The sequence below is a fragment of the Theropithecus gelada genome, chromosome 5 (genome assembly GCF_003255815.1).
Source record: "Theropithecus gelada isolate Dixy chromosome 5, Tgel_1.0, whole genome shotgun sequence".
In the NCBI taxonomy this organism is placed as follows: Eukaryota; Metazoa; Chordata; class Mammalia; order Primates; family Cercopithecidae; genus Theropithecus; species Theropithecus gelada.
The window spans coordinates 136,754,113-136,778,652 of record NC_037672.1 but is presented as its reverse complement, the minus strand read 5'-3'; the positions used below and the strand labels follow the sequence as shown (position 1 = coordinate 136,778,652).

Below are 24,540 nucleotides of genomic sequence, written 5' to 3'. Positions count from 1 at the left end.
TTTCTTTGTGGCTAAGCTGGTTTATTGAACTTCATGGGGGAAATGTAACAGTGACACTATTCCACAACAAAATTATTTAACTTTAGATTTCATGAGGAAACATGTATTTGCAATATACTTTCAATAATGCATTGTTATTAACAGCTAACTACATTAGATTCTGGGGTAGTTTCCTTTGGTATTCTCAAATTAAGACTTTTCCAAAACATGTCTTATATTTTAATTATTTTCAATTAAAGGTCATAGTTAAAATAAATTCTGCAGATTTTTAAAATGTGTGATTTGTTCCTTAAAAATTAACAATTAGTTGTTAGATAGCTATCATTTTGGAAGTGATTTGCAACAGTCAATGAACTGCTTTATAAATATTTTAAGATATTGAAAGCTTTATCCCCATTCAACTGGTAGGTTCTTTTTAAAAATAAAAACATACATATAAAACATTAAAACAAATTGTTACAAATGAGATACAAATATTTTAAAACTAATAAATATTAAAGTTAAAAAATAAGTCCTTTCACAGAACTGTGAAGGATACTACTAATTCCTTACAAAAAGAAATAAAGTTACTTTTTAAAACCATAATAACAGTAATAAAAAACCATAAATGTGCTTGGAAAGTCTATAAACTTTCTTCCTCAACTTTAGAAAATATTTTGAAAAGCAACAAACAGATTCCCTTCTTAAAAAAAAAAGTTGTTACATCCATCACAGTTACTACAGCTGTCACTGTTTTATTACAAAAATAGTTATAAATCAAGGTTAATTTCGATACAAGTAAAACAATTTTTAATTTTTAATTCCAGCATGTTAACAAAAATGATCTCCCTAAATGCAAATAAAGCCAATTTGAGTTCTAATACTTAAAATGGAATAATCACTAATCACTTCCTATAATTATTATTTTCAGTTAGTTCATTTAATAGAATTACCTTGTCTTTATATTTAAATTATCCAGTTAGGACCACCATGATGATTAAACAAAAATCTTAAACTAGATTAGATTACATTTTTAATTGATTTCCCACATTCTGAAAATATTTTAAGTACAATAATCTTTTGGCTTAATTTCCTCCAAAATTATTAAGGACCGCAATCTATCAAAATTAGTGAATGTGAACACTTCGGTTAAAAGTCATGGCTTACATTCCATTTACGTAAATACTTTAATATGTAAGCTTGCTATATTTTATGTGCAAAGATTTAAATTCAAAATAAAAGTATTTACGTTAAAAAACTTTTTGAAATATTATTTCCATCACTGAAGGACAGACATTTTTCAATATCTAATTTATTTTTCATACTCAGGAGGAACAGCTTCTCGTGACCATAAAATTTAGATATCTTAAAAATTGATACAACACAATACTATTACAGAAATACATGTAGACTAATAGCAATTAGAGTTGTGCCTTCACAGCTACAATCCAAATGCAAGTTCATTTGTTAACTTGGCAGTTAGTAATTAAATTTATTGGAGTTGAAGGGAGAGCAAGAGATACCATAACAGATACACTGCTTGAAATTACTAAAGGCCAAGTAAGAATAGGTCTCCTGTGTTAGCTAGAAGCTATGTTTACCTATTTTCCCCCAAGTTACAACTCTTCATATGCTTTCAGTTAGTTTTACACTGTTTAAATATACCAAAATAAAATATAAAGCACCTATGTCACTTTATTTGCCTTAAAATCTGACTTATTTTTGCATATTTTAATAGGATTTAGCAAGAAAGCAATTCGACCAGGTACGGTGGCTCACACCTGTAATCCCAGCACTTTGGGAAGCTGAGGTGGGTGGATCATGAGGTCAAGAGATTGAGAACATCCTGATCAACATGGTGAAACCCTGTCTATACTAAAAATACAAAATTTAGCTGGGCGTGGTAGCACACGCCTGTAGTCCCAGCTACCTGTGAGGCTGAGGCAGGAGAATCACTTGAACCTGGGAGGTGGAGGTTGCAGTGAGCCAAGATTGCGCCACTGCACTCCAGCCTGGAGACAGAGCGAGACTCTGTCTCAAAAAAAAAAAAAAAAAAAAAAAAAGAAAGTAACTCAAATAACTCTTTTAAAAATAACAATGATTTTTGTAGATCTGATAAAAATTAGAAAATCAAACATCTAGAACTCTTGGAAAAGTCATTCTTTATGGACTGGGAACCAGGAAACATTCTGTGCCTTCTTATCCCACGGGAACTAAAGTGTTAGCTCTAAAACTACCAATAATAACAAAACTAAATATGTTAGTAAAACAAAGAAAGGCCAGATGCAGTGGTGAGTACCTACAGTCCCAGTTACTGGGGAGGTTGAGGTGGGAGGATTGCTTGAGCCCAGGAGCTCAAGGCCAGCCTGGGAAACATAGCAAGACCCTGTCTCGACCAAAAAACAAAAAAAGTACTCTGGGGAGAGGCAAATACCAGTTTTTACTCTATTAAGAACACTTCCCATTTAAAGGACACACTATTAGGTGTGTGCTAAACCTTTAATATTTTATTCCAATCCTAGGAACACAACATGGAACGGTTACTGATTCTTTACATTCCATCATGTTCTCATTTGAAGCTTCCTTCATTGGGCTCTAGATGGAGAGATGTTCAGATTCATCCTATCTTTGCTTCATTTTCAATCTCACCTGAAAACCAAGTTTTCCTGTGTTGTCACAGTGACAAACTTAAGTAGATACAAAATACAAAAGCGTGACAATGACAAACAGCACAGTGTCAAGATGACCCATTACAGTTGAGATTAAATCTTATGACTTATTACTGTCATACTTGAAAAGTATTTCTTTAGCCAAAATTAGATAATATAATAAAGACTGTTATTTAGCACCAGCACGTCGTTGCAGGCTTTGGTTCAGGCTTCAGGATAATTTCATTATCAGGGGGTTGACTAAGCATTAATGGTTTGTGGCTCTTAAGCTTATGAGCCAAGGTCATAAATATAGCTTCCACGTGGTCATTATCATTGGGGTTTTTAGCAGACGTTTCAAACAAAGGCATACTGTGTGTGTCAGCAAATTTTTGTGCCAAGTCTGTGGGTACCTGAATGGCACTTCTCAAATCACATTTATTTCCAACAAGAATCCGTGGTATATCATTGGCTAGCAAATGTTGCTTGCATTCTTCTATCCAAGATGGTAGGCTATGAAAACTAGCCATGTTGGTCATATCATACACGAAGACAACAGCATGTACATTTCTGTAGTAGTGCTGAACCATGCTCTTTCTGAATCGTTCTTGTCCTGCTGTGTCCCATAGCTGGATCTAAAAATGGGAAGAAAAAAAAGAAAACGGAAAATCTCATTCAAATTATACATATCAAGAAATGTAATCATCTTGCACTGTCTTTATTATCTCTTCACTTAAAATATTTTGATTTCTCCCTTCCATAATGTCTTTTCAGTGTTACCTATGGGATCCAGACTTCATGATACCAGTTACCTCATAATTAAATTATAATACAAGTGTCGGAACAAATATTTCAATACTGGATTTTCTAAATTTCTGTAAGTCCAATTTGTTTAAATAAAATTATACCTCAAAATTTTATTTTAAAATGTTGAGAAAAATATATCAGGTGTTAACATGTTAAGCATTTAGTTCCTGTAAATTTGGTTACTATATACTCCTCTTTACCTTTCACTAGTCTAATTTAAAATATTAAACCTAGGAAAGATGTTGTTATGAGATCCAGCCTCCAAACAAACATACATGTATGTGTATGTCTATGAAATCCAGGCCCCCTTGAAAATTTAAGAAGGCTAGAAAAAAAGCAAGAATAAAAACACTCAACATACAATTAAAATGCTTAAAACTATAGATGTCAAAACTTACTACAAAGCTACAGTAATCAAGACTGTGCAACTGGCCTAAGATTAAACACATAAATCAATGGAACAGAACTGTGGATCCAGAAATGAACCCATGTATCTATAGTCAACAGATTTTTAACAAGATTACCAAAACAATGCAACAGCAGGAAAGATTAGTCATTTCAATAAATGGTGCTGGACAACATGCAAAAAATGAGGCTGATCCCTACCTCACACCATATATAAAAACTTAAACTGGATCAAAGACCTAAATTTAAGAGCTAAAACTTTATAACTCTTTGTAACCCTGGATTAGGCAATGGTTTCTTAGATATGATATCTAAAGCACAAGCAACCAAAGAAAAAAATAAACTGGACTTCATCAAAATTAAAAATATTTGTGCAGCCAGGTGTGGTGGCTCAGCACTTTAGGAGTCCAAGGCATCAGGGTCACCTGAACCCAGGAGTTTAAGACCAGCCTGAACAAATAAAATTGGAGGGTGGAGCAAGATGGCAGAATAGAAAGCTCCACCTATCATGCCCCCAACTCCCCGACAAGGACACCAAGTTAGTAACTATCTACACAGGAAAAAAAAAAAAAAAAACAAAAAAACTTCATGAGAACCAAAAATCAGGTGAGCACTCATAATACCTAGTTTTAACTTCATATTGCTGAAAAAGGAACTGAAGAGATAGAAAAAACAGTCCTGAATTGCCAACACCCACTCCCCGCACCCCCAGCAGCAGCGGTGTGGTACAGAGAGCTTCTCTGGGCACTGGGAAAAAGAGAACACAGCAACTGTGAGGCACTGAACTCAGTTCTGTCCTGTTAGAGCAAAAAGGAAAACTGGACCAAACTCAGCTGATGTCTACCCACAGAGGGAACATTTAACCCAGCCCCAGCCAAAGGGGAACCACCAATCCCAGCAGTCCAAACATGAGTTCCCACAAACCTTGCCCTCTGTGTCTCCAAGTAAACTTGAAAGGCAGTCTAGGCCACAAGCATTGCAATTCTGAGGCAAGTCTTAGTGCTAAACTAGGCCTAGAGACAGTGGACTGAGGCAGGCAGGAGACATACTAAGACTCCAGCTGGGGCAGCCAAGGGAGTGCTGCCATCACCCCTTCCCTAACCCCAGGCTGCACAGCTCACAGCTCCAAAAAAGACCACTTCCTTCCATTTGAGGAGGAGAGGAGAGGAGATGAGAGGACAGGACAGGAGAGGGAAGAGTGGGGACAACACTGCCTTGATCTTAGATACCAGCTCAGCCATAGCAGGATAGGGCAGTGGTCAGTTGTGAGGTCCTCATTCCAGGCCTTAGCTCCTAGATGACATTTCTAAATACATCTTGGGTAGAAGGGAACCTGCTGCCTTGAAGGAGAAAACCCAATCCTGGCAGCATTCATCACTGCTAAATGAAGAGCCCCTGGGCCCTGAAAAACCAGCAGCCATACCCAGGCACTACATTGACAGCCTTGGGTGAACCTCTGAGACTTGCTGGCTGCAAGTGAGACTCAGCACGTAATTAGCTGTGGCGGCTATAGAGCAAAACTCCTGCTTGAGAAAAGCAGAGGCAAAAGTAAAAGGGACTTTGTCTTGTACCTTAAGTACCAGCATGGCCACAGGGGGGCCTGTGGGGTCCCAGATTTCAGGACTTGACTCTTGGACAGCATTTTTGGACCTGCCCTGGGCCAGAGGGGACCCCACTACTCTGAAGGGTAAGGCCCAAGCCAGGCAGCATTCATGACAACCTGACTTAAGAGCCCTTGGACCTTAAGGGAACATTGGTGGTAGTCTGGCAGTACTCCTCATGGCCTGGAGTGGCAGTGGCTACAAGTGGGAAGCTCCTCTCTTTGGAAAGGGGAGGGAAGAGTGGGAAGGACTGTGTCATGCAGTTTGAGTGCCAGCTCAGCCACAGTACAACAGAACACCAAGTAGACTTCTAAGATTTTTAACTCTAGTCCCTGACTTCTGGAAGGCACTTCTGGACCAATCCAAGACTTCGGGAAACTTGCCACGCTGAAGAGATGGACACAGGCCTGGCTGGCTTTGCCACCTGCTGATTGTAGAGTCCTAGGGCCTTGAGTGAACACAGGCAGTAGCAAGGGAGTGGTTACAGCAGGCCTTGGGTGAGACACAGTGCTATGCTGGCTTCAGGTCTAGTGCGGTCTAGACCTACTGCAGAGGCAAAAGTAAAGGGGACTTTGACCTAGTACAGTCATAGTGGTGGTGGTCACAGGGGTGCTTGTGTCACTCCACTCTCAGTATTAGGTGGCTCAGAACAGAGAGAGAGAAAGAGAGACTCTGTATGTTTGGAAGAAAGGGAAGGGAGCAAGCGTCTCTGCCTGGTTGAGAATTCTCCTGGATATTGTCTAAGACCATCAAGGTGGTACCTCTACAAGTCTTCAAGAACCACAGTGTTACTGGGCTTAGGGTAACGCTTAAGGCAGATACAGCTTAGATCATGACACTTAAGTCCTTTCAAATGTCTGAAAATCCTTCCCAAGAAGGACAGCTACAAATAAGCCCAGACAGTGAAGACCTAACCCTTCATTGTCCAGACACAGAAGAATATCTACTAGCATCAACACCATCCAGGAAAACATGACCTCATCAAATAAACTAAATAAGGCACCAGGGATCAATCCTGGAGAAACACATACATGACCTTTCAGAAGAGGATTCAAAATAGCTGTTCTGAAGAAACTCAAGATAACACAGAGAAGGGATTCAGAACACTACCAGATAAATTCAACGAAGAGATTCTTGAAGAATGCATCAGAGTCCTTTAACAGCAGAACTGATCAAGCAGAAGAAAGAATAAGCAAGCTTGAAGACAGGCTAATTGAAAATACACAGAAAAGACAAAGGAAAAAAGAATAAAAAACAAGGAAGCATGCCTACAGGATCTAGAAAATAGCCTCAAAAGGGCAAATCTAAGAGCTACTGGCCTTAAAGAGAAGGTAGAGAAAGAGACAGAGATAGAAAGTTTATTCAAAGGGATAATACAAAAAACTTCCCAAACTTAGAAGAAGATATCAAAATTCAAGTATAAGAAAGTTATAGAACGCCAAACAGATTTAACCCAAAGAAGACTACCTGAAGGCATTTAACAATCAAACTCCCAAAGGTCAAGAATAAAGAAAGGATCCTAAAAGCAGCAAGAGAAAAGAAACAAATAACATACAATGGAGCTCCAATAGGTCTGGTAGCAGATGTTTCAGTGGAAACCTTACAGGCCAGGAGAGACTGGCATTATATATTTCCAACTGCTGAAGAAAAAAACCTTTTACCCTAGAATACTATATCTGGCAAAAATATCATTCAAACATGAAGGAGAAATAAAGACTTTCCCAGACAAACAAAAGCTGAGGGGTTTGATCAATACCAGACCTCTGCTACAAGAAATGCTAAAGGCAGCACTTCAATCAGAAAGAAAAGGACATTAATGAGCAATATATAATCACCCAAAGATACAAAATTCACTGGTAATAATAAGTACACAGAAAAACACAGAATATTATAACACTGTAACTGTGGCGTGTAAACTACTCTTATCCTAAGTAGAAAGACTAAATGATGAACCAATCAAAAATAATAACTATGATGACTTTTCAAGACATAATCAATACAATAAGATATAAACAGAAACAAGAAAAAGTTAAAAAGTGGGAAGGATGAAGTTAAGGCATACAGTTTCTATTAGTTTTTTGTTTGTTTATATAAAGAGTGTTAATCTGTTATCAGGTGATATGGTTTGACTGTGTCCCCACCCAAATCTCATCTTGAATTCCCATGTGTTGTGGGAGGGACCCTGTGGGAGGTAACTGAATCATGGGGGAAGTATTTCCTGTGCTGTTGTCATGACAGCGAGTAAGTCTCAAGAGAGCTGATGGTTTTAAAAAGGGGAGTTCCCTGCACCAGCTCTCTTCTCTTGTCTGCTGCCATGTGAGACACGCCTTTCACCTTCTGCCTTGATTGTAAAGGCCTCCCCAGCCACATGGAACTGTAAGTCCAATAAACTTGCTTCTTTTTTAAATCGCTGTCTCAGGTCTTTATCAGCACCATAAAAATGGACTAATACATCAGGTTAAAATAATGGGTTATAAGATAGTATTTGCAAGCATCATGGTAACCTCAAGCCAAAAAATATACAATGGATACACAAATAATAAAAAGCAAGAAACTAAATCATATCACCAGAGAAAACTACCTTCACTCGAGGAAGACAGGAAGGAAAGAAAGAAAGAAGGAAGAGAAGACTATAAAACAACCAGAAAACAAACAACAAAATAACAGAAGTAAAATAAAATACCTAGGGATTAACCAAAGAATGTTAAAGATCTCTACAATGAAAACTGTAAAACATTGATGAAAGAAATTAAAGCGTACACACACAAAAATGGAAAAATATTCCATGTCAATGGATTGGAAAAATCAATATTGTTAAAAAATGTCCATAGTACCAGATTAATTTACAGACTCAATGCAATCTCTATTAAAATACCAGTGACATCCTTCACAGAAACAGAAAAAACAATCCCAAAATTTATATGGAACCACAAAAGACCCAGAATAACTCAAACTCTCCTAAGCAAAAAGAACAACACTGTCAATCACATCACCTACCTTCAAATTGTACTTCAGATCTGTAGTAACCAAAACAGCATGATACTGGCATAAAAACAGACATGTAGACCAATGCAACAGAATAGAGAATGCAGACACAAATCCACACACCTACAGTGAACTAATTTTTGACAAAGTTGCCAAGAACACACTGGTGAAAAGACAGTCTCTTCAATAAATGGTGCTGGCAAAACTAGGTATTCACATGTAAAAGAATGAAACTAGACCCCTATCTGTCGCCATATACAAAAATCAAATCAAAATGCATTAAAGGCTTAAATCTAAGACCTCAAACTATGAAACTACTACAAGAAAATACTGGGGAAAATCTTCAGGACACTGGTCTGGGCAAAGAGTTCTTAAGCATTACCTCACAAGCACAGACAACCAAAGCAAACATGGACAGTGGAATCACATCAAGTTAAAAAGCTGCTGCGCAGCAAAGTAAATAAAAAAGCGAAGAGACAACCCACAGAACAGAAGAAAATATTTGCAAACTACCCCTCTGATAAGGGATTAATAACCAGAATATATTAGGAGCTCAAATTCTATAGCAAAAAATCTAATAATCTAATAAAAAATGTGTGAAAGATTTGAACAGACATTTCTCAAAAGAATACATACAAATGGCAAACAGGTATATGAGAAGGTGCTCAACATCAACAATCATCAGAGAGATACAAATCAAAACTACCATGAGATACCATCTCATTCCAATTACAATGGCTTGTATCTAAAAGACAGGCAATGACAAATGCTGGGGAGGATGTAGAGAAAAGGGAACCCTCCTACACTGTTGGTGGGAATGTAAATTAGTACAACCACTATGGAGAACAGTTTGGAGGTTCCTCAAAAAACTCAAAATGGAGCTACCATATGATCCAGCAATCCCACTGCTGGGTATATACCACAAAGAAAGGAAATTAGTATATCAAAGAGATATCTGGACTCTTATGTTTTTTGCAGCACTATTTATAACAGCTAAGATCTGGAAGCAACCTAAATGTCCATCAACAGATGAATATATAAAGAAAATGTGGTGCATATGCATGATGGAGTACTATTCAGCCATAAAAAAAGAATAAGATCCAGTCATTTCCAACATCATAGATGGAACTGGAGATCATTATGTTAAATGAAATAAGCCAGACACAGAAAGACAAACATCACATGTTCTCACTTATTTGTGGGATCTAAAAATCAAATCAATTGACTTCATGAACATAGAGAGTAGAAAGATGGTTACCAGAGGCTGGGAAGGGTAGTGGGGTTTCAGGGTAGGGGAGATGGGGATGGTTAATGGGTACAAAAAAATAGAAAGTATGAATAAGACCTACTATTTGATAGGCAATAGGATGACTATAGTCAATAATAATTGTATATTTTTTAATAACTTAATGTAATTGTTTTTTTTTTTTTTTTTTTGAGACAGGACATTGCTCTATTGCCTAGGCTGGAGTGCAGCAGCACGATCTCAGCTCACTGCTGCCTCGACCTCCTGGGCTCAAGGAATCCTCCTGCCTCAGTCACCTGAGTAGCTGGGACTACAGGTCCAAGCCAACATACCCGGCTAATTTTTTCATTTTTTTGTAGAGATAGGTTTTTGCCATGTTGGCCAGCTGGTCTAAACTCCTCAGCTCAAGCAACCTGCCTGCTTCAGCCTCCCAAAGTGCTGGGATTACAGGCATGACCCACTGCATCTGACCTGAATTGTTTGTAACTCAAAGGATAAATACTTGAGGTAATGAATACCCCATTCTCCATGATGGGCTTATTTCACATTGCATGCCTGTATCAAAACATGTAATGTACCTGATAAATATATACACCTATTATGTATCCACAAAAACTTTTTTAAAATTTTAAAAATGAAATCAAAATGTTGTTTCATTAAAAAAAAAAAAAAAAAAAAAAACAGTCTGAACAACAAAGGGAGACCCTGTCTCTTAAAAAAAAAAAAAAAAAAAAAATACCAGGGGTAGGCGGAGGGCCAGGCACAGTGGCTCGTCCCTGTAATTCCAGCACTTTGGAAGGCCAAGGCAGGCGGATCACATGAGTCCAGGAGTTCATGGCCAGCCTGGCCAACATGGTGAAACCCCATCTCTACTAATAATACAAAGATCAGCCAGGTGTGGTGGCAGGTGTCTGTAGTCCCAGCTACTCGGGAGCTTGAGGTGGGAGAATCACTTGAGCCTGGGAGACAGAGGCTGCAGTGAGCTGAGATCATGCCACTGCACTGCAGTCTGGGCGACAGAGCAAGACCCTGTCTCAAAAAAAAGAAAAAACAAAAAAAGTTTGTGCTTCTAAGGACACTATCAAAGTGAAGAGACAACTCACAGAATGGGAGAAAATATCTGCAAATAAAATATATCTGAGACGAGGCATGGTGGCTCACGCCTGTCATCCCAGCACTTTGGGAGGCTGAGGTGGGTGGATCACTTGAGGTCAGGAGTTCAAGACCAGCCTGGCCAACATGGTGAAACCCTGTTTCTACTAAAAATACAAAAAAATTAGCCAGGCTTGGTGGCACACGCCTTTAATCCCAGCTACTGGGGAGGATGAGGCAGGAGAATCGCTTGAACCTGGGAGGCAGAGGTTGTGGTGAGCCGACATCACGCCACTGTACTCCAGCCTGGGCGACAGAGACTCCATCTCAAAAAAAAATATTATTTTTTATGACAGGGTCTCCCTCTCACCCAGGCTGGAGTACAGTGGTACAATCTTGGCTCACTGCAACCTCCACCTCCCGTGCTCAAGTAATCCTCCCACCTCAGCCTCCTGAGTAGCTGGGACTACAGGAGTGTGTCATCACACCCAGCTAATTTTTGTGTTTTTTGTAGAGATGGGATTTCTCCATGTTGCCCAGGCTGGTCTTGAATTCCTGGGCTCATCTGATCGGCCTCCCAAAGTGCTGAGATTACATGTGTGAGCCATGGCGCCTGGCCCAAATTCTTCATTTTAAAGGCAGGATTCCTTTCAAATAGTCACAAAACTTTGTTACTTGTCTTCTTAGGAAGCTAAAATTTATTTATTTTAAAATTTTAACAGGGTTTAAGTGAACACAGACCAATACATGAATTGGCAGCACTCAGAACCAGTAGAGGCTGAGAGAGATTCCAGAAAGCTAAAATTTATTTCAAACATTTGCCATTTGATTCTGTATACCAGACGCACAAATTTCTACTCCACATACAAAAGGCAAAGAGAGTTCTCTTGAGATGTTACTAATACCAGTTATGATGTTGTTTTACAACTTAAAATGTTAACAGAAGCTCTTATGTTGTTCTTATATAGATGATCTTTCATGTGAAAGAATAAAAATGTGTTCTTTGAAGAAATAGGGGAGAAGGAAATTTGATCGCTAATTAGGGATGGAAAATTTGGATTAAAATCTTTAACATTTTAAGTCAAGCAAAAAGAGTATTAAATCAATTTAAAGTCAGATCATTTCTCATTTTGGATAATAAAACTACCAAAAGAGCTGTCATGAACAACAATCTACTATTAGGATTTAGCAGTAGCTAGGTTGCCATTTTTGTTAAAACTTGATATTGGAATTTAGAGATTTATGAAGTATTATATAAAGGAAGTATACGTATACAGGAATTTTTTTTTTTTTGAGATGGAGTCTTACTTTGTCACCCAGGCTGGAGTGCAGTAGCACGATGTCAGCTCATTGCAACCTCTGCCTCCCAGGTTCAAGCGATGACAGGCATGAGCCACCACGCCCGGTCAAAAATTTTTTTTTAAATGAAGGATTAATTACAGAATAATAATGGTGATAAGGAAGAGAGCAAGCGGTGAGAGAGAGGACACAGAGGCAAGACCTGTATTCCCAGTACAGTTACCAACTTGTATAACTTTGATCCAGTCACTTAGCCTTTCAAGAGGCTGTTTTAATCTTAAAACCTGGGCTAACTTCTGCAACATTATGGGCTCATCTTTTTTTTTTTTTTTCAATTAGTTATTGCCTTAGAGGAAAAAAATACACACAATTTGGAACAGTAATCTTGGTTATCCATCCTCTCTCCCTATTCTTTCACTGTTTTTTTGTTTGTTTGTTTGTTTGTTTCCCATTACCATCTCTCTCCTGAAGGAATAAGCATTTACTCTTAAACTATTATTATTGATTTGGGGCTTAGCACATTCCAAGTACACTCCAGGAACTCTGCTAAATTCTTTACATGCTCTTATTTTAATATATACAACCCTATGTAATAATTACCCAATCTTCAGATGAGGAAATTGAGGTTTAAGTAATTCACCCAAGGCCACAAAATGAGTAAGTCTTAAGGCCAGAATTTAAACCTAGACTACCTGATTCTGTAGAGAATGCATGTTGTTTCTCCAGCCTAACCCTCATTCTCCCTTCTATTAATAGCACTCTATTTTCCTTGGGAATCGGCCCTCCCCTGCTTTCCATTCACATGAACCACTGGCTCCCAGAGAGGGCATGTGACCTACGTCTGAACAATCAGAGCATCGCACCCCCGCACTCCCTGTCACTACCACAGTTTAGGAAATGGGCATGTAGGACTGTAGTGGGAACTGGCAGACAGAGAAATTTACTTCTAGGCTTTTTAGTTATGTGAAACAATGAATTACCTTTTTGCTTAAACTAATTTTCTTAGAGTCCTCACACAGTCTCCAAAGCAAGAGATCTTGACCACTGACTCCAGAGAAGTAATTCTCTCTCTTCTCACCACCTCTGAATGTACACACCAATGCTGCCATCTTCATAAGAAGTGATAGAAGAGAATCATAGGCTTCTGAAATCAGGGTGGAAGAACAATAGGAATTCTGACCTGGTTCCTGGGATCCTTCAGATAGTAGGAAGGCCTGGGTCTGTGATGACGTATATTACTTACGCCATGCCAGCCCCAGGACCAAATCCTAGCAATTCAAAGTCTTTTTCAGACCAAACCCAACTGCCCAAAAGTTTCTGAGCTACGAGATCACAAGATTCCTGAGCATTCTTAAGATACCTTAATTGCTCATATTCTCATTCACTGAATTTCAATGCAAATCAAATCAAATCAAGAGAATCAATTTGGTATCTCTCCAACCACCAACACCACATTTTAAGAAATAAAGTATCAATCTGATTCTGTTTTAAGATAGGGTACAAGGTGATTTCATACAAAATATTTTTTGACTTATAAACATTAATTTACTTTTAATGAAGATCAACACAGAACAAAAATTAGGATAAGTAACCTAATTGATATTTTATATTTACACAGCATTCACTGAATGTCATCTTCATCATGTTATAAAAAAATTTAACAAAATTTCTACTCTTCTCTCTAGGCATGTTAGCTACATTTTGTTCTATCTGTGCTTCCAAACTTCAACTTCATGTGCATAATTATTTCTCCTGTGTGCCAATCCGGTATTTGTAGCTGCCAATCAGATATTTCCATTTGAAATAGGACCACCTCAATAAACACATGACTAAAACACAATGTTACAGAGCCCGTCCAAATTCGATGTTTCACGTAGTGCCCCGTAGCTCCACTACCTACCTCCCATCACCCAGACTCAACCTCACTCATCTAGTCATCTTCTTTCTCATCACCAAAAGCCAGTCACTGAAGCGTTTGGCTTTATCTTCAAAATACCTCTTTTATCACTCCTTTATTTTCCCCTGTCACCTCAATTCTGGATTTCCAGAGCACCCTATCAACTGATCTCTCTGCCTCTATCTATTCAACACTTTTCCCTGAATACTTACTACGTGGTTTAAGAACTGAACTAGGTCGGGCGTGGTGGCTCACACCTGTAATCCCAGCACTTTGGGAGGCCGAGACGGGTGGATCACGAGGTCAGGAGATCGAGACCATCCTGGCTAACACGGTGAAACCTCGTCTCTACTAAAAAATACAAAAAACTAGCCGGGCGAGGTGGCGGGCGCCTGTAGTCCCAGCTACTCGGGAGGCTGAGGCAGGAGAATGGCGTGAACCCGGGAGGCAGAGCTTGCAGTGAGCTGAGATCCGGCCACTGCACTCCAGCCTGGGCGACAGAGCGAGACTCCATCTCAAAAAAAAAAAAAAAAAGAAAGAAAAAAGAACTGAACTAGACATTGGAAGAAGTCCATGAAATTACGAGACATGGATTCTGCCCTGAATAAAACTTAGTAAGGGAGGTAAGACAGGTACGTATGAAATGAGATAGAGATCATCTAAACGTTCAGGTAAGTTGCTAAAAAAGTTCATAGAAGGAAGTAGAGTGAAGGTGTGAGGAGACTTTTTTTTTTCTCTTAAGAGACAGTGTCTCATTCTCTTGCCCAGGCTGAAGTGCAATGGTGTGATCATGGCTTACTGCAGCCTCCAACTCCTGGGCTCAAGCAATCCTCCTGTCTCAGCCTCCTGAGCAGCTCAGACTACAGGTGCATGCCACTGCACTTGGCTAATTTTTAAAAATTTTTGGTAAAGATGGGGCTTCACTAAGTTGCCCAGGCTGGTCTTGAATTTCTGGGCTCAAGTGATCTTTGGCCTCCCAAAGTGCTGGGATTACAGGTGTGAGCCACTGGAATCCGGCTGGCTGAAGTTTTGTGGTTTTTTTTTGTTTTTTTTTTTTTTTGAGATGAGATCTGTTCCTAATAGAAACAACCCCATTAAAAAGGGGGCAAAGGACATGAACAGACACATTTCAAAACAAGACATACCCGTGGCCAAAAAGCATATGAAAAAATGCTCAGCATCACTAATCATTAGAGAAATGTAAATCAAAACCACAATGAGATACTATCTCGCACCAGTCAGAATGGCTATTATTAAAAAGTCAAAAAATAACATATGCTGGCAAAGTTGCAGAGAAAAGACAACACTGCTGGTGGGAGTGTAGATTAGTTCATCCCCTGCAGAAAGTGGTGTGATTCCTCAAAGAGCTAAAAACAGAATTATCATTTGCCCCAGCAATCCCATTACTGGGTATATACTCAAAGGAACATAAATCATTCTGCCATAAAGACATCTACACACGTATGTTCATTACAGTACTATCTGCAATAGCAAAGACATGGAATCAGCCTAAATGCCCTTCAATAGTAGACGGGATAAAGACAATGTGGTATATACATACCATGGAACACTATGCAACCATAAAAAGAACAAGATCATGTCCTTTGCAGCAACATGGAGCCGGAGGCTATTATCCTAAGCAAACTAATGCAGGAACATAAAACCAAATACTGCATGGACACAAAGACGGGAACAACACACACTGGAGCCTCCTGAAGGGTGGAAGGTGGGAGGAAGATCAGAAAAAATACCTATTGGTACTATGCTTAATATGTGGGTGACAAAATAATCTGTACACCAAAGCCCTGTGACATGAATTTAACTATACAACAAATCTGCACATGTACCCCCTGAACCTAAAATAAAAGTGTTAAAGTGGGGGGCAGACAGAGACAGGATCTGGCTCTGTTGGAGTGGCTCGATCATAGTGCTCTGTACCCTTGAACTCCTGGCCTCAAGCAATGTTCCCACCTCAGCCTCTGGAGTAGCTGGGACTACAGGCACAAGCCACAACACCCAGCTGGAATTTTATAATATAATGGGGAACCACCCAGGGCACTTGAGTCAGGGGAGATAAATCTTTTTGAAGTACAACATTAATCTGGCATTTCGGCAACAATGTACAAAATAGATTAATTGAGGACTGGGAGAACAGGTAAGCTGCTGCAACTGTTAAGCTGCTCCAACATTTCAAAGAGAGGTTAAAAAAAGGACTTGAACTAGAATGTTGAAGACAAGACAGTTAACAGAAAGTGTGCAGGTGGAAAACCAATTGGACTCAGACAGCAAAGGAGAGGGGTGACACTACAAGTATAAGAAGGATTACAGCAGTACAACCTAGGTGAATTTTGAATTTCATATGATTTTCATGTGTCATGAAATCTTATGATATTTTCCCTAAACATTAAAAATATAAAAAATCATTCTTAGATTGTGGCCATGTAAAAACAGGCAACAGACCATTTTTGGCCCTCAAGCATAGTTTGCTAACCCTTGTACTGTATCATAATTCTCTGTGCTTATCAAAATGTCTTCTTTCCAGCAATTACTCATTAAATATTTGTTTTACCAGTGTGGGGAGAGGTCCTGATTATTTTCCTTTAGTTAATATGTTAATATTAACTAAATTGCACTTAACATGGGAACATTTCATTTCCACCGCTACAAAAAAGTAAGTGACTAAAATGTTCAAGTAGGAACTGCTAACCTCTAATGGGAGGCTGGATTAAATACAACACCAGGCTTTAATAGGTTGGTGTGTGTCTGTCACTGGAAAATGTGCAAAAGGAATACAATTAGTCATGAAGGGGATACACACACGAGGAAGGAGCATAAGGATTAGAGTTAGGAGTCTCAATTTAAAAGCCTAATGTATTTTTATTTCAGGAATTTAATTTTATAATTTTATTCGACTTCCGAAATTTCGCAAACAAGATTTTCCTCTTTCAATTACACACACGTATTGCTTAGGAACGGATTAGCAGATATAGGCTTTCTTACGTTTCATAAAACATTTTAACAGATTCTGAAAGGGCACTGTCGTTAAGTCATGCTTTCTGAAAATTTTCTAGTCCACCATTATCAAAACATTTAACACAATATCTCATTTTTATCAAACAAATAATGTCTAGAGTGGCATTTTACTAGTAAAGTAACATAGACCTTTCCAGCTTTAAGATGAAAAACTAGGAAAAATGTCATTTTAGATTAGGCTACAATTTTCCAAAGACATAATACGAACATTTCAGCAGCACTTCAGATGTATTACAGGTTAACAGAAAAGCAGCAGAAGCAGCACACATAATAAAGCTCTTTATATCACTTTTCAGTTTTAGAAAAAAAGGGCACTAAAAAAAATTAAGCTCTGTGGTTTTAAAAAAAATGCCCAACATAGCTATATCTTATCCTACTATAGAAACCTCAGAACATGTCTGTAGTCATTTCAACCACAATAAAAATCTCAAGTCTCACCACTGGTGGCACAAATCAATGGTTAGGGCTTTAGAAGAAAAACAATCTCAGTATCCAAGTCCACATTAATATAACAGGTTAGGCTAAAGTTCGGTAGAAGTAATCCCCCCAAAAATATTTTTTCCTTGCTCTTCCCAACCAGAATTATCAACTCTGTGCTCCCAGATTTGTCATACCTGTGGTTCTGTCTTATTTATCACTGCCAGCACTCACCTCAGTAGTTAGGTAATTGACTTTATACACTGCACATGCTTTGTATTTTTTCAATACTATTATCTCTTAAATTTGCACCCGATTCGTCTGTGATCTTTAAGTATAAACAGCAACCCAGGAACAAATAAAGGGCCCTCAAATCCCAACTCCTCCCCCACCCTCATTCTCTCCACTTTTGAAAGAATTTCCTACTTCCGTTTTGTTTTTGTTTTGTTTTTGAAATATTTCTCCCCTTAGCTGTCTACGTATGCCCTCCACTATCTCTGCTTTCACCTTTGGGTGTACAACTGCAGAACTAATGGTGGCAAATAGGAAAAATAATGTTAAGCCACCAGGAAAGACAAAGAATCTTTTTAAAGGTACCAACTATGAACCAGGTGCTTCATATATGCCCTCATCTGATCCTCACAGCAGCCTAATAAGGTATTATGATCCCAGTTTTTCAGAAGAAAAAAACAGACTCTGAGAGGTTAAAGAATCTGCCTAAGGTCCATGGTGACCAACTATTTTGGTGTGCTCAATACAGGGAGTCCCCGGGATGTGAGACCCAGTTTCAAAACCTGGACAGTCTTGGGCAAAGTTTGTCACCCTAGTAAGGACACACAGCCCATTCCTACCCTTTCGTAGGTTCAGATTTGAATCCAGGTTAGTGGGGCTCCAAAGTCCACGTACTTCCCAGATTCCCTGCTTCTCCCAAACTGAACTCCCTTCGAACTTCAGAAGCTCCATTATTTTTCATCCCAAAGGCTTCTGGGCCAAACCTAATTCTGGTGAAAAATATTTAGCCTTTTATTCCATCTTTTCTTCTGCAAGTATACAAATCTTTCTAAACTCCCTAATACAAAGCACCCCCAAAACCACCACTGAGGGCTCATATGGGACATGAAATACTAATGTGAAAAATTAAAAGACAAAAGCACCAAAGAAAGGTTAATTTCTTTTAACTCTGCTTACTTCACCTCTACCATCATTAGCAGTATAACCCATTGGGGTGGGGGTCGATGATTAGGGAACTGAAAAATAAATTGTTCTTGCCTCAAAGATATGAGGATAGGAATGTCTGAGGCAAGCCTGTTCTCCCACCACTCCCCACCAAGAGACTGAGGTAAAGAGGATCTCTGATTTAAAGCAGTGGTATAAGGCAGGGTAGTTCCACCTATGTTTTAAGGAGTGGCATCAACAGGTGGCATTTAGTGGTGGCTTGCTATGAAGGTGTGTCTAAGGTTTATACCATCAAGAGGCCTAAGCCTTGTCATTGATCCTCATTTCACTGTTGCATTCCAACCCTTCAGAACCTCAAACCTGCCCTGGGGCCTATACTACCTTCTCCACTATTACTGTCACTCAGTGTCCCCAGTACCAGGGACCATCAATAACGACTTAAAGGGAATAAAGAATTAGGAATGTGTCTGAGGTGGCATCGTGAGAAATGCTTTTGGCAACCTGAGTAGGAACTATCACATACAGAATATTTCTGCAGGAAAACAGATTTTTCTAAAATCAGTATCATACAGAAACTACTATAGCAAAACTGTATGCAAGAGAATACCTAAGCACTTCCTCAAAGGCAACGAGCTTTACTTCCACAACACCTAAGGCACTGCTCAAATGAATGTTTAATAACTATTACAGATTAAATGAATTTTCCATGCTAGCGAACTGTCACTGTTTTTCCTTCGTTCATATTTCACTGACTCCCAGCACATGACACACAGTCAATGGGTCGGTAGATAAACCCTACACTCTTGAACTCAAGTGTGGTCCACGGACTAGCTGCACCTGCATCATCCGCGAGATTATCAAATCATAACCTGCATTTTCAACAACTAGATCCCCAGGGAAATCGCATGCACACTGAAATCTGAAAAACAGTGTCTCAGAAGTTTGCAGTATATGAATTCTTCCATTCCCCAACTCCAATCTCATCAGCATGAGAAAAAAATGGAGCACACACACACCGTGCACATGGCCAGCGACCAGCCCACGGTGGGGCTGGGACACCTGTCATCCCATCCTCCCCAACAGTTCCCCATCCGCTCACCTTGATCCGCTCCCCATCAATCTCCACGGCTCGTTCTCGGAAATCCACCCCTATCGTGGCCTCGGTGCGGTCAGGGAAGCGGCCAGCGCAGAAGCGGTAGGTCAGGCACGTCTTGCCCACATTGGAGTCGCCGATCACGATTATCTTGAAGATGCGGGAGCGGGCAGGAGGCAAAAACCGGGAGGCTCCTGACACCGCCCCGCTGGACGAAAAGCTTGCCTCGAGCGACGACTCCATCTCCTCAGCCATTCCCCCGACCCGCCCCAAACTGAGGCGGAGGAAAGGAGACACAGAAAGGCTGAGAGATTACGCCACCTCGAGCGCGCGCGCCCAGCCAGCCAGTTCGGCTGCGCAACTTCCCACGAGCCACCGCCCACCAGCCCCGAGCGCGCCTGCGCACCTTCCCGCCCCACCCTCGCGCGCACAGGTGTGGCGCCCGCCCGCCCTGCCGCACTGAGCCGCCTGCTCCCGGCCACACGCCACGCGTCACTCGGGCTGGCGCCGGTCTACCTGGGCAGGCGTGGGGCCTGTCGGGGGCTTTATGGCGGCGCGAAAAGCCAGCCTGCCGAGAGGCTGAGCCGAGCGCCCCAGGCCCAACGCCCTGGCTGACCCAGCCCCGCCACGTCCAACGTTCCCGCCCTCTGGAGGAAGCCGCGCAATCACTCCGGGGGCGGGGAGAGATAGACAGCTGAGAGGAAGGAGGTGCCATGGGCGCTCTCTCGCGAGAGGGCCGCAGAGCCGCCTTTGACGGGGGCGTGTGCCTGGAGAGCGACGGTAAGGACGTCGCCGGGCTCCGGCGTCAGGTCGGTTCCGGCACCGATGTATCGTTTGGTTGCCCCGGAGAGGAGGCAGGTTCCCTCAGCTTGCCGCTGGGGATGTGGCATCGGCTGCGCTCCCCACCGCCGCCGCCTCTGTGAACTGCGGGAGTTGGGACGGCGGCCAGGGCTAGATGGGTGGGACCCGAGTCATCGCCGAAAGCCTGCCCGGTGCGGGGCGCACTTGGAGGCGAGCTGTGGGCCGCACTGAGTTTTGAAGCCTAAGGTCTTCGCAGGCGCATTGCTGTGGGCTGCCGGAGAGCAGGCTGGAGTTCGAGGCCGCCCACCGGAGAGCAGGCGAGAGTTCGAGGCGTAGGCACAGCGCATTTCGCTAGGCATCCCCTAAGTCCCCAAGAATATCCGCATGATCCTTGCGACCACAGTTTGTTGGGTTAATGTCCCCAGCCCAAAAAGTGGAGCACATCACATGTCTGCCACTTGGGAGCATTGAACCTGGGAGTTACTAGGCGCCTCTGGTGGAAATAAAACTCATTATGCCCTAGTTATGTCTTAGTGCCTGGGTGACGATGATGTAGCGGTTAAAGATTAACTGAGCGCACTTAGAGGTTGTCTTTGTCTACCTAAGGAAAATATCAATAGATTAAACCCCCAACCTTAAAGAATCTCCGTGAATTCTTCTGAGGACACGTCCTATATTGTCATACGAAAGGTCCCAAATATGCAAACAGATTTCCTTTTTGTTAAAAGTTTGTTTTGTTTTGCAGTGACATCTGTTTGAGCAGATGAATATGCCATTGGCAAAGTCAAGGACTGTCGGAGAGGAGGACATGGCAGGCCTTAACTAAAGTGAGGGGGACAATTGAGCACTAAAAGTCCTAGGAAAGGAGATGAGCTGCTTATTCCGTCAGATGAGATGAAAATGTAGTCAGAACAGATGAGTGGTAGAACTTAAACATGCCCGGAGTTGCCAGGAATTTGCAACAGCCTTGATATAGAGTAATTTCTGTTGCTGTAGAAAGACTTTCTACAGTCACTAATATACCAAGTTATGTTCGCTAGAAAAAAAGTTTACTTACCAAGTTTATAGAAAGGGGGTGAAAAATCCTAATTACTTATCTGTGAGGTTATTTTCATGAAGGTTAATCATCCAGAGACTATTAGAGAGCCTCGGAATATATTTCTTCTAATCTACTCTACCTATCCCATTCAAAGGAGGGACTCTGAAGATTTAAGGACGAAGAGCAGTTGAAAACTGAAAGCTGTGGTTAATGGGAGAATTTCAAGGATGGTGAAAAAAACTCAGCATCATTGCACCCCTGTTCTTTTTTGTATTGTGGACTTTTTAGTTTAGATCTTGGTAAGCTACATCACAAATTCTTTATGCAGAAATTCTTTATGCTAACTCTAACACACTTTATGGGATATTGCTAATTTAATCTTTGAATACTGTTTTTGCTATTTCATGATTATATGTTATGTCCTACCAGCTAGATTGCCAACTCTTGACTACTGACTGGAAGTTTATTGTTTATTCAGCAAATAATGAATTAAGTCAGTGAAGTGAGAGATTTCATATGTAAGGATTGTTAACTTGAACATTTCACCAATTACACACAGTTCAGCCCCACTTAAATTTTAAAAATCATTGTTGGCCCTTGATATCGTTATGAGGAGTTTTGTATTTTCAGCTTGTATTTTGAGAGTGTCCTCATGTGACTGAAATATGTGCTACTCTTCTTAATTGAATAACCCCAGAATCTCCAGAATTGATAATTGGAGGAGATTCTGCTGTTGGGAAAAATGGATGGATTATGCAGCCCTGTTTTTTGACAGTTCATTTTGTCCTTGGAGTCACTACCACTTGGCCTCAAAGTGTGAACATGTAACCCTTTCCTGAATACTTCGCTACACAGCTGAGCAGAAACTAAATTTGGATCCTTTGTCAGTACAACTTAAAATGGAACAATTTCAATGGCTTAGGGTAAGATAAGTATGTAAAGATACTTTTGTAATAGAAGAAAAAACATTGTTTATTAAAATCACACAGTAGTACCTGGGTGTGGTGGCTCATGCCTATAATCCCAATGCTTTGGGAGGCCAAGGCAGAAGGACTGCTTGAGGCCAGGAATTTGAGACCAACCTGGCCAACATGGTGAAACCCCATCTCTACCAAAAAATACAAAAATTAGCCTGGTGTGATGGCCCACGCCTGTAATCCCAGATACTCCGGAGGCTGAGGTGGGAGAATCGCTTGAACCAGGGAGGCAGAGTTTGCAGTGAGCCGAAATTGCAAAACTGCACTCCAGTCTGGGCAACAGAGTGAGACCTCCTGTCTCCAAAAAAAAAAAAAAAAAAATGTGGGTGTGGTTGTGTACACCTCTACTTGCTGCTACTGAGGAGGCTGAGGCTGAAGGATCTCTGGAGCCCAGGAGTTCAAGTCTGCAGTGAGCTATAGTTGCACCGCTGCACTCCAGCCTGGGTAACACAGTGAGACCCCCATCTCTAAAACATAAAAGTAAAAAACAGACTGGGCGCGGTGGCTCACGCCTGTAATCCCAACACTTTGGGAGGGTGGATCATGAGGTCAGGAGTTCGAGACCAGCCTGGCCAACATAGCGAAACCCCATCTCTACTAAAAATACAAAAATTAGCTGGGCGTGGTGCTGGGCACCTTTAAACCAGCTGTTCAGGAGGCTGAGGCAGGAGAATCGCTTGAACCCCGTAGACAGAGGTTGTAGTGAGCCAAGATTGTGCCATTACACTCCAGCCTGGGCGACAAGAGCAAGACTCTGTCTCAAAAAAAAAGTAGAAAACAGAATAGCATAAGGATAATCTTATATACAAAATAAGACTACTCAATTTCAGCATTTTTTTTTTAACTAGAGATGCCACCTTCTGATGACGGTGCCAATTTTCTAACTTGTCTTAGAAACAGCTCTTAGATGATTTTGCTCCTAAGTTCAGGTCTGAGCACAGGGGACAAAGAATTCCCTTGATTGCCTACGAAAGAAAGGGTTCTCAACGTTGGTACTATTGACATTTTAAGCTAGATAATTCTTTGTTGTGGAAGGTTGTCCTGTGCATTGTGGGATGTTTATTTTATCAGCATCCCTGGCTTCTACCCAGTAAATCCCAGTAGCACCCCACTACCAACCAAAACTGTCTCAAAATGCTGCCAGATGCCACTTGGGGACAAAAATCCTCTCTCCTTCCCTCCTCCTTGAATGCCACTGGCACTCCTTGAGCCTACAAAAGGGCTCTTCTCACAAGTCTGATACCTTGTGTATCCCAGTTGATAGTGGGAATTACTTCTCCTTTGAAGACACAATTCCAGTTACCCTGAGAAGTATGGCATTGGCCTTGCTGGCCTCCACAGAATTACCATATCACTGTGTTTGGTAACCCCAAACATCATACTAGGGCTTTAATTTCAGTACATAAGTAGCAAATTAGTATCCTTTTATAGGTTAGCTTGCTGAGTTTCAGAATTTTTCAAGTCCTATCTTCATAGTTAAGATCATTGTGGAGTTAATAGCATTTGAACTATGTATTCAGTACTATGCTAGTGGTTGGTGCAGGGGAAGATACAAAAGAAGGTGTGATTTTAGCCCATGAGGAATTTATACTGTATCTGCAGAAGCAAGTTAATATGGAACCGTTAGTGAACACCTGGATAAAATAGAATGTTAAATTTTTCCCTAGAGGTGCTGGGCCTGGACTTCAAGAATTCTAAATGAATTGAAGTATGTTCACAGTAAGAAAGGTTAAAAATGACTCTGCCCACTTGTAGGCCAACAGGAAGCTAGGATGGCAGACCTGGACAATAAACAGGTATTGTCCAAATAAATTGGACAATAAACTGAAGATGAGTGTGCCTGTGGTAGTGGGATTCTTCTAGCTAATAAACCCAAATTGTGAATTAGCAAGACTTGCAAATATTTGATATATGTAAAAAGTACAGTCATGGCCTCTTGTTGTTTCCTCCTCTATCTCGTTCTCTTTATTAGTCCAGGTTCTCTAGAGGGACAGAACTAATAGGAGATACACACACACACATATCTATAATAGGAGTTTATTAAG

General features: G+C 40.7%; 1 protein-coding gene across 2 annotated transcripts; it reads right to left on the bottom strand.

Annotated features, from left to right (window-relative positions):
* On the bottom strand, positions 1 to 22,810 carry RAB33B (RAB33B, member RAS oncogene family). 2 transcript variants are annotated; one of them, XM_025385052.1, is made up of 3 exons: positions 20,446 to 22,810; positions 19,685 to 19,952; positions 1 to 3,262 (listed from the first exon to the last, which is right to left on the bottom strand). In XM_025385052.1, exons 2-3 carry the CDS (start codon positions 19,931 to 19,933, stop codon positions 2,822 to 2,824), a joined length of 690 nt encoding a protein of 229 aa, XP_025240837.1. In that variant the 5' UTR covers positions 19,934 to 19,952; positions 20,446 to 22,810; the 3' UTR covers positions 1 to 2,821. The 2 variants fall into 2 exon arrangements, with proteins under 2 accessions (XP_025240837.1, XP_025240836.1); XM_025385051.1 differs by having other exon boundaries at positions 19,685 to 22,810.
* Positions 22,811 to 24,540: the final 1,730 nt, after the last annotated feature.

Bases quoted from the DNA above. Each gene is read 5' to 3' on its own strand.
- RAB33B (XM_025385051.1), bottom strand. From the start codon at position 19,933: ATGGCTGAGGAGATGGAGTCGTCGCTCGAGGCAAGCTTTTCGTCCAGC. The intron at 3,263-19,684 runs GTGAGCGGATGG...TCCCATTTTTAG, and splicing joins TTGATGGGGAGCGGATCAAG to ATCCAGCTATGGGACACAGC.